The sequence below is a fragment of the Lactuca saligna genome, chromosome 2 (assembly GCF_052625555.1).
Source record: "Lactuca saligna cultivar CGN05327 chromosome 2, ASM5262555v1, whole genome shotgun sequence".
Lineage (NCBI taxonomy): Eukaryota > Viridiplantae > Streptophyta > Magnoliopsida > Asterales > Asteraceae > Lactuca > Lactuca saligna.
In genome coordinates, this window is record NC_136418.1 from 96,610,948 (window position 1) to 96,621,657 (window position 10,710).

Genomic DNA, 10,710 nt, shown 5'->3' on the forward strand with positions numbered 1-10,710 from the left:
ATTTTGTACAAGTTACAAAGGTGACAACAACCTTGTTGGTGGTGAGTATTTTTCTTAAATCGCATAAATTCGCAAGCCAAGCTTTTTTAATTCGCGAAAATTTGTGGTTTTACATCTCATTTAAACCCCTCAATATCTACTACTATAAAATTCCCTGCATGTTATAACAAACCACTTGTAATTTTTACCAAAACGGTAAGAGTAAGACTTGCATTTTTATTGATAATAATAGCAAAGCTAATTTCATTTTATCCATATTAGCAACTTACTTAACATTTTCTATGAATATGATTAATCATATTTATATTTCAATTAAAGAGAAATAGTACGTTGTTATGGATAATTAATTGTAAGTACATTATTATTCGAAAACCAGTAGCTATCCATGATAAAAATATCCTAATAAACTAATTTATATATTTAATTAGATTGATGTCTTTTGTTATCGAAAAGAGAAGAGAAGATAGTGAACCCTTTGTTCGAGGAAAGGATGAAGCAATTTGATATACAGATTTTTGAGATAGCCTTAAGTTGTTCGCATTTAGAATAAGATGATGATTCTCAAACAACCTTTGAAGGATCCACCTACCTTGAATAGCTCACCAAGACACTTTACAAGAATCTTGGCAATAGGTTATGATATTATCACATACGTTATCCCTTTCGATGTTTTTATGTTCTATATGATATACAAGGTAGGTTAATGTTGCAGTGAATAAGAGATTATATTTTCTATTTCATTGTGGTTCTTGTAACCTTCTATCCCAAAAGTGTCATTTTATTCGAATTTATAGTTTGCTGGCTTCTAGAAAATCTAGAAAATTATCATGTAATTAATATTAAACTATAGACAAAACTTATATTTTATTAGTTTATTAAAAATTTTACAAATCTTTGATTTTTTCATTATCATTTTTAATTAACAATATATATATTTTTTTATTACATGTGGTTGGTTGTAATCTAATATGAAATAAAATTTTCCAATACTATCATAAATATTTGGATAGACAAAACTGCAAAAATGGTTTCTATGGTATGTATTTTTTCCGAGGTTTGGTCCAAATTTCGATTTTTTTGATTTCGTGGTCCTTTTGAGCTGGTTTCGTTGCGGATTTGACCCCTGAGTAAGCTGAAATGACTGGAATATCTTTGATGTATTTATTTTTCATTTTTCTTTCATCCCTCTCTTTTGTTTTTAAATCTAATATTTAGTTATTGTTTTAATAATTATTTTAATGATTAAAAAAAAAGGGTCCGCTCTCTCTCTCTCTCTCTCTCTCTCTCTCTCTCTCTCTCTCTCTCTCTCTCTCTCTCTCTCTCTCTCTCACACACACAAAAAAAAAGTCAACCCCCACCTTCTTCTCCATCTTCCATCCATATCTGATGAGCACATTTCTAAATCATATGAACACATGGAGTTTTTAGATTCAATTTCTCGCGCAAACACACATCGTTTCTGATTCACAATTATGGGAGGGGGTGTGATAATGGTTGTGGGGGAACGTCGGAAGTGAGAGATAACGACAAGAACCGTCTTATACATTTACTCCGATTAAGCGGTGTCGGATCTTCATAGCAGCGGCGTTGAAACTTTAATTGGAGTTAGGATTTGTTGTGGCTCCGACGACCTCAAGCTTCATCTCAAAAACCAAAAACACATCAACTGAACCTTTCCAAAGTGTCGTAGACCTAGAGTTGTTCATCGATGGGACTTAGATACAATCCATGGAGGTTACCGTCTCCGATTTGTAGAACTGATCTGAACGAGAGAATACCAAAAACATCAAAGCGAAAGTGTAAAACCGGTCTGAACAAAAATCAGATTCTAATCGGGCTTATTGTGAGTGAGTGATAGATGGAGTGATACCCCCCCCCCCCCCCCCCCCTCCTTGAAGAAGAACAACAAAATGAGCGTTTGAAAACCCATTAGCTGCAAGCTGTTTTTGGATTCAAAAGTCCTTTTCAGTTCTTGAAACAAACCCAAAAAATCGATCGTTCACCATGTTAAGCAAGAATATATATGTGGTATTAGGGTGGAGGGTATGGACGTGGTTGGCAACAGATGGTGGTTGGGCCCGTAATTTTTATTACTAAAACTTTAAATTAAATAGAGAAAACCCTAAAAAATGTATCCAAAGAGCATTTTAATCTTTTCAATTTTCTGAGGGACCAAAAACGCAACAAAACTAGATCAAAAGACAATGAAGCCAAAAAATCGGAAAAAATACATACCACAAGGACAATTTTTGCAATTTTGTGATTTGGATATACATACATACCAAGAGGCTTACAATTGTGTCGAAAACCAAAACATGAGAGTCAAACATGTCATTCAAAGATCCCCAACAGCCTAAGAGACCCTAATGGTATGCAAATGATTCGGATAATACCCAAAAAAATATGGTTTCAATCTTAACAACTTGTATTTCACATTAATGTAATTATATCATAAGCCCATGCACCAAAAAGTAACGAATCAAGTGACTGATGATTTGCATATAGGGCATGATGTTTTCCTTCTCAACCATTCATCTATGCACTGTGATATGAAAACATAGTAAGATATTCATTAGTCCAAAGCTCAAATATCATAATAAATAATAAATATCATAACAGAGTAAGGGTATATACGTCTTTATGAAATCCATGAAGGCAAGGAAGATGTCGTATGGTTTCACCAATGGTAGGCTTCTCAAGACAAACAGCACATTCTTGTAGATTTTCTACCTGCATTTTGCACCATGAATTATTAGTAAAGATAGATATAAAAAGACAAAAACACCCTCCATGAGTAATCACTATGATTACCTGAACTGTAGATTGTGGTAAATTACTTATTTGAGCATGAGTTGCACCTCCATGTTGGTGATTGTTATCATCAAGAGCCAACAACATTTCATAATCATTCCTGAAAGTCAAAAGGTGTTTTAAAATATTATTTTTAATGTTAGAAAATCAAGGGAAAAATATAATATTTTTAATTAGCTTATCTTACTCGTTGAAATCACGTCCTACGTGTAACAAGTCATTGAATTCGCGTCCTGATTGAAACAAGTCATTCGGCATCGGCAAGTCTATATCGTTAATGGCCTCCAGCGCTTCCAGTATTTGCATTCTCTGTAATCAACAAAAATACGAGGGTATTTTAGGAAGAACGGAATCACAGATTCCAATTCCAACAGAAGTAGAAAGGGCGAGAGTTGTATAATCTATATACCATGTCCAAATCCATGTTTGGAGGAAAAATTGAATTCCCTGGAGATGATAATGTGCGAGGGCGTCCAGGAAAACGACCTCTGAATCGAGGCAATCTTGTGGAGGTGGAAGTTTGACTTTGATTTTGACTTTGACTTTGACTTTGACCATGGACGCCCCTTTGACTTGAAGCGGAAAGGTTACGAGAAGAATTAGATCGTGAATTCTGATACATGTTAGATACAGATGAGCCTCCTCTCTGCAAAATAGACGCATTTCTTATAAAAAACAAAAAAATCAAAATTTTGATAATATGCATCATAGATATTTGAGTAACTTACATTTTTAGTCCCTAGCTGATTTATTTTTCAGTTTTGGTCCCAAAATGATCTCTTCCAAGTTCAGTCCTTATTTGATGTTTTTGTTTTTTAGTAAAAACGATTTTTCAGCTTGGTTTGGTTTTTACATATATAAATGAGAAAAAAAAAAAAAGCAGAAATATCTACCTGTTGTCATTTTATATATATATTCAATCGGTTAAGTATGTTAAACATTAAAATAATTATCATGCATTTACAGTTTCTACTGAAAATTAAAATAATTACATGCATTTACAATTTTACATCATGCTTGTATTGTTTTTTAATAACTTACTTGTTTTTTGTTAAAATTTAGCAGCATGTTTAATAAAGAAAACCAAAAAACCGATGGTTTGTCAAAAACTGATATCTAGAGTAAATTACATTTTTGGTCCCTGTTGTATACAAAATGAATATATTTTTGAGACCAAAACTGCAAAAATCAGCTAAACCCAGGGACCAAAATTAGTAATTTTACAACATGGACAAAAAACATTACAAGAAGAACCAAAACAGAAAGAGAACCTTTTGAGATAATAACTTTTTGGACCAAAATTACAAATACCAACTATACTAAAGCGACCACAAATGTAATTTACTCAAAAAAAAAAAACTGAGAGAGAGAGAGAGAGAGATACAGAAGCAGGGCGATATGTAGGACGACCACCAGCATGGGTGGCATGTGACCTCTGTTCCTGCCACGTCATCATATTTCTAATCAATATATACTTTTTAAAATTAAAATATAACACCCTAACAAAAATAACTTAAAAGAACAAAGTTGTAATACAAAAAAATAAATTTAAAAAAAAAAAAAAAAAGGTTACCTCGTGAACTCCAAATGCAGACGCAATTGCAAGCTCCTCATTATACAATTGCTCTTGTAATTCCCTTGCTAACATCTCATCCGCTTCAACCTGTAACGCCCTGACACCTGGATCCTCATCATCTAAACGGGACCCACGACTTTCATCAGGTGACACCTCATCAATTTCAATAACCCGATCCAAATCCAAGCTCCCACCAACCCGAGAGTTCTTATTCTTATTCTTGTTTTTGTTCTTTCTAGTTGATCTTGAAGTTGAAGGTTCCCCTGAGTCACTGACACGTGGCACATCTGTATTAATACTTTGGTTAATGGTGGAAGTCGAGGCAGCTTTGCCATCTGGCAACGGGAGGTTGACTTTGGTCAAAGGGTTGCGTGTGGTTATCCATCCGTTTGAATCTTTGGAAGGTTTAGATGTTTCTAGACTTGAATTGTTACTTAGTTCTTTTGAGATTAAAGAATTCCTGAAAAATAAATGAATAAATTCAAACAAGATCTATACCAAACTATGTTGTTTGATTATATCTCTGATATTACCCTTACTTGGAATCACCCATTTTGACAATATAACAATCAAATTAAATCTAGAAATTCTAACAAACTATAAGACATAAATCTACTTAGAAATAAAAATAATACCTTTGAGACAAATGTCTAGTGTCTTCACAAAAAGAAGAATGAAAAGACACTTCTTTTCCCTTAAAACCATCTGAAACTTTAGATTCTGTGGTTAAATCCATGATATCAACATAGTCATGCTTCTTCTCTGTTACTTCTTTAGACTTTGCTATGTTATGTGGAGATATGTATCCATTTCTCACTAGTCTTTTCTGTCTAATCACTCCTTTTCCATGGTCAAATCTTTGACCAAATTTTTCAGTATTGTTTAACCCAGATGATTTGCTTGATGTGTCTAATGCATCTACTTCAGAAAAACTGTTTATATCTTTTCTAGATGAATGCCCACAACCATTTTGCTCTGTTAAATCAACGAAACTACTGTTTTCTTGAAGATTAGACCTTTGAACATTGGAATTATACAAACTTTTTCCTTTCTCATGATGTGCATTGTCTAATGCAAGATTCTTGGAAGTGGATGAATTTTCTAACATAATACCTGAAGAATTGCTATGAATATGATTATCAGGACGTACAAACAATCTTCGATTGCTATGGAAATTGACGGATTTGCCCTTTTCCCGTGACTCGTTTCTAGGGTTTTCATTGATGGATTGCTTAGTTATTACACGACAACTACTTGAGCCATCACTGTGGTTTCCAGGGGTATTTTCGTCAGTAGTACATGCTGCTATGAATCTCTCTGGAGTGTCGGGAACCTCCACTACCTGATCAATGTCCATGAAATCCATAACCTGTAACACAAAGTGTATATGGAAGACAAACTAATGAGTCACAAACTGAAATGTTATGTTAGAATATTTGAACAGGCTATTTTGGGGGAAATGCTTGTTCATTGTCACACAGCTGACAATACTTATATTTAAAAGCATAATCCAAATGATCTACAGAATCTTTTACAGATAAATTTCTATGTAGATGCAAGAATATCAAATCCTAGAAAACTGTTCAAATGCAAGTATTAATCTCCCAAAATGAGCAACCTCAAACGCAAACCCCATCCGATACTCTCTCCAAAATCGAAAAATAAACAAATTTAGGAAAAACAAGTAATATTCTAGAAACCTTCAAAATCGAATCTACGTCAATCCCGTTGACATGAATCGATGGGGTGAAGATTAAAAAATCATACGAAAACGGGAATTTTGTGTATAGATTCGTATTGTCAAAAAAGATGAGAAAACGAAATGAATCGGTAAAGTGTATACCTCAAATTGTCCTCGTTGATCTTCAAAGGAATCAGGTTCTAAATTCATATGTCGACTAAAGAATCTAGGGTTCTTTGTACATTCCGTGAAGGAAGACGGTGATACACAGAGTGCAATTTTTCGATCTCTAAGAATTCATCGGATGCAAGAAACAGTGTCCAATCGCGATTAGCGAGGTGTGAAACACGGGCCAATGAACAAGCGAGGATTGGGTTTGCGCGCGTGAGAATATTTGAATGGCGTTTTGAATGCTCCTGCAAAATTCTATTTTGCTCGGTTTATATGGGCCGAAGGATGTAGTTACTTTAATTGAAATTGGGCTATAAAACGTAATAGGCCTAAAAAGTTGCACATGGCCCATGAAAACAAAAACCCAAATGAACTTGATAAAACCATGGACCTATACATTTTTTGATTGAGATGCTCTTGTAACCGGTTAACCGACCCGGGTTCTTCTAGGCCTAATCTTAACTTGTTAAAATATTTATGCATATCATATATTAATTAAGACGACTTTTGTTGATTTGTCATAAAAAAACGTGTTTCTAGTTCACTTGACCCATCTAATGGATTTTGATTTAAGAATAATAACCTCTTGGACACCTTGTTTTTTGGCGTGGCGTTCGATGGGGTGGTTAGTCGGTTGATTGCGGTTATGTGTTGTATTTTATCCGTTTTAATAGCATTTTGTGATCTTTTAGTGGCCAGTTTTGGTTGTTCGCATATCATTCGGTTCATGTTGCCCCAAGTTGCATTGTAACTACTTTGGTTGTTCAGCGGCCTCCGTAGTAATTTAGTATGTAACCAGTTGTTTGTTGTTTTTATAAATAAGCTATATTGTCTATCAATTACAAATATAATTTTTGGAATTATGGTTGTGACTAGATGGCTTTATAGTATCATTTGGTTAGTGACATCAATATTGATGCCGACGGATCAAAGTTCAAAGGACGAGTTGTTCGTTTATGAAAGAAACATATTTACTTGAAGTCATCTGAATTGAGCAACATTGATATGGTTTTAATGGACAATAATGTATCAACTATCATAGCCAAGTTTTCTCTCTTTTGTTTGTAATGGTATACGTTTTTTTATCATTCCTATGTTTATATGAATTTCTTAAGGAAATCGTATCTCTATTACCATCAAGAAGACTCTAATTTGGAAGTTTGAGGATCGTTATAGGATAGGAATGTGTATGATTTTTTAAATTTATTTCTCGGTGATACATTGCCCGTTTGAAAATGGCAAAAGACAAGTATAAAATATTTTTTTTCACAAAAACACGTTTGTCAAGATCATGACATCTAGCTTCCTAATTGGTTTTTAGTTCTATTAATTATATGAAGTTTGGACATATTATGTCTGGTGATTTTGAGGAGGAGTGTACAATTGGTAAGCTGAAGTCATACTTGCTCTTATCCTTTTGTTATAAGTCTCGATATTTATAATATACATGATGTATCTGTAACATCCATAAAATTCGTGGAAAATTTAAACTTTTAAATTCCAATTCATAAATCATCATTGCTTACAATTTAGTTTTCAAAACATGTTTAATATCAGACTTTTCTCAAAATCATAAATCCAAACACGAGGAGGTGCACGATCACGCCTTCGCCTTTCTACGATCATCTGACGTACCTGAAACATAACCTAAAACTGTAAGCCTAAATCTTAGTGAGTTCCCCTAAAGTAACAACACAATACATAATCATAATAATAACAACAAACAACACACATACAGAGCCTTCAGTCTAACTGGAACGCCCCACCGGCCTACAGTCTATCTGGTACGCTCACATAACCTTCAACATGACTGGTACGCCTCACCGGGCCTTCAATCTATCTGGAATGTTCTCCGAGCCTTCAGCCTGACTGGTACGCCCTAGTTCTCTTGGCCTTGAGCACGTAGCAAGATCGCCTCAACCTAACATACCATCACAAATTAACATATACCATATCAAACCCTAGCTAGCATAACAGACAGTCATACAGATCTAACAAATCACTGAGCATAGCATCATCCTATATGCCAAGATACATGTCTAACAGATCACTACAACATACAAGCATGCAATAAATCAGGATAACAATCCAAAGGGGTTGACCTTGGTGCCTTCGAACCAACAATACAGTGAGGAAAACTCACCTTGCAAACTGAATAGAATTGATGAGGTCTGACTCCAAATCTCAGCTCTATAACTGATGCTTATTTCCACCAAGTAACCAAATTCCATCAAAATCCCAAAATACCTTCAAGCTCAGACTTTGTCAAAGTCAAAGTTAAAGTTAACTGGTGAACCCACTAAGTTAACTGATCAACCCAGTTGGGTCAACTTAACCGATTCAACTTAATAAGGTTGACCCATGCGAGTACGTGGGGTGTACTCCGGAGGTACGCTTAACGTACGCGAAGCCTCGCAGAAGACCACCATCAGGGTGGTTGACCGAGTACGCGGGGCGTACCTCGCAGCCTCTAAACTTCATTTAGTGCTTAATGGCTTAAGCACTTAAGCCCATATTTCAAATCCATGACCAAAACACACCCTAGAGTCATAAAGTTTCCAACTTTATGACTTTAGACGCCTAATAAGAGCTTAACACAAGGTCTTAATCCACTAAGACCTTATATAAGATGCATGAAGCAAATCCAACCAAAGGGACTTCATTTTTATGGCTAAGGACCCTTCCTAGAGTCTGAAAGGAGAGCTCAAAACGTCCAGAACAACCATGCATAAGATGGGACCTTTGGGAAAAGAAAAACAACATAACACTAAAAAATGGGATCTAACAACCAAGATGTCTAGGTATAGACTTTATACCTTTTGGAGCTTCTCAAGAAGGCAAAGATTCCAGATCTACAAGCTTGTTTCCACTTTTGTCACACCCCAAAACCAAGAATGGCGGAAACGTTCTGGGACGGAGGACGTCATGTAAAGCATCACAACACAGTAAATGTAAATAAGCAAACAACATCATCCATTGCATTAAATATATAATTTTAATACAAGCGTGTTCTGTACAGTTTTAGACACCAAAAATATAACGTGAATCAAAATAATATGATGAGTCTTGAATGCGCTTCATCTTCTCAAAAGCTGGCATCGGTACCTATCTACTAATGACCTGAGAATACAAGTTATTTTGAAAGAGTTTATCAGCATTAAGCTGGTGAATTCAAAAGTGTTTTAGTGTCGTTGTTTGTTATTAAAATGTTTGAACCTGTCGCAAGTATGAGTTGTAACATGTATGTAAGTGTTTGTAAAAGTTTGAATCTCTCAGAAAAATCTATATTTTCTATTAAAGTAGCCTTCTACCAAGGCTTAACTGTTTTGTATGCTCGTTTGATGTAAAAGTGTGTAATTTCCCAAGTGTAACTATCTTTTAACAAAATATAGTTTGTACATTAAAGTTTAAGTGAGGTTATCACCAAAATGTAATGGGTAAATCATTGTAGTATTGTAGTTTTGTTTTATAGGAACTATTGCTGTACTAACTACCTTAAATCGGATTTATATTAAGGTATAATGTGATAATTGCACCATACTATCGACTGATAACAACGACATAAAGAACGGTCGTAATAACGGAATGACGTTTGGCACCCGCAGACCTGCAGGTCCGGCTGTAGCTAGCAGCAAGGTGTAGGATTGTCAATCCAGTATAGATCTATACGCAAACTCAACGCTCTCCCTCCAAGAGAATTCTGGCTACAACTCGGGCCATGACATTTAAGGCATGCTCTGATACAGTGGATCACAATTGTTGTCGTATTCTTGTATATGTAATGAAATGTTTCTCGTTTCTAGTATAGTTGTATATGTTCTCGTAGTATAGTTGCATATATACTGTTTCTAGTATAGTCGTATATGTTCTGCTTCTAGTATAGTGTATATGTCCTGTTTCTAGTATAGTTGTATATGTTCTGTGTTACCTCGATGGTAACTAGTTATTGATGTATTGATAAGTATGAATATGGAAGTACTTTTATGTCTATACATGTATATATGATATATAACTAATATTGAAACGACCCTCGGATGGTCACCCGAAATCCCACCAGACCACATCTCAGTGCGCGAAAAGGAAATAGGGCGGATGGCCTTCCTAAGCCCTTTAAACATTACTTATATATCTATACATATATGGGCATGCAATTTATAAGTAGTAAAACAAAGTTTAAATAAAAGCATTTGATAAGTAAAAGAGTTTGTAAAACATTTTGAAGTAAAACAGTTTGAACAGTGATAAAATCATTGGTTTCCTAGTTATTAATCACATGTGATTAATGCAATCACATGTGATCGATGGAATAACTATAAGTATTTAACTTGTATCCCCCCCACAAAGTATTTAAACATTTAAAATCATTTCAAATGTTGATTTAAGGGGGTATGAACTCACTTGGAAGTTTGAAGATAGCGAGATGGAAAACCGGGCAGAGTTTCGTCTCGGGAAACAGATTTTTCTCGGGATT

At 34.8% G+C, this 10,710-nt stretch overlaps 1 protein-coding gene across 2 annotated transcripts; it reads right to left on the reverse strand.

The window, feature by feature from the left end:
* Positions 1-2,205: 2,205 nt before the first annotated feature.
* Positions 2,206-6,467, reverse strand: LOC145031216 (uncharacterized). 2 transcript variants are annotated; one of them, XM_078979727.1, is made up of 9 exons: positions 6,231-6,467; positions 5,023-5,756; positions 4,385-4,847; positions 4,196-4,246; positions 3,221-3,457; positions 2,999-3,120; positions 2,812-2,911; positions 2,635-2,730; positions 2,206-2,542 (listed from the first exon to the last, which is right to left on the reverse strand). In XM_078979727.1, exons 1-9 carry the CDS (start codon positions 6,276-6,278, stop codon positions 2,480-2,482), a joined length of 1,914 nt encoding a protein of 637 aa, XP_078835853.1. In that variant the 5' UTR covers positions 6,279-6,467; the 3' UTR covers positions 2,206-2,479. The 2 variants fall into 2 exon arrangements, with proteins under 2 accessions (XP_078835853.1, XP_078835852.1); XM_078979726.1 differs by having other exon boundaries at positions 4,196-4,252.
* Between the last annotated feature and the right edge of the window lie 4,243 nt (positions 6,468-10,710).

What these genes read in the sequence shown, in the direction of transcription:
- LOC145031216 (XM_078979726.1), bottom strand. Translation starts at nt 6,278, where the DNA reads ATGAATTTAGAACCTGATTCCTTTGAAGATCAACGAGGACAATTTGAG. An exon ending in ACTAGACATTTGTCTCAAAG is followed by an intron (nt 4,848 to 5,022) that starts GTATTATTTTTA and finishes TTTATTTTTCAG; the next exon opens with GAATTCTTTAATCTCAAAAG. An exon ending in GTAGGACGTGATTTCAACGA is followed by an intron (nt 2,912 to 2,998) that starts GTAAGATAAGCT and finishes TTTGACTTTCAG; the next exon opens with GAATGATTATGAAATGTTGT.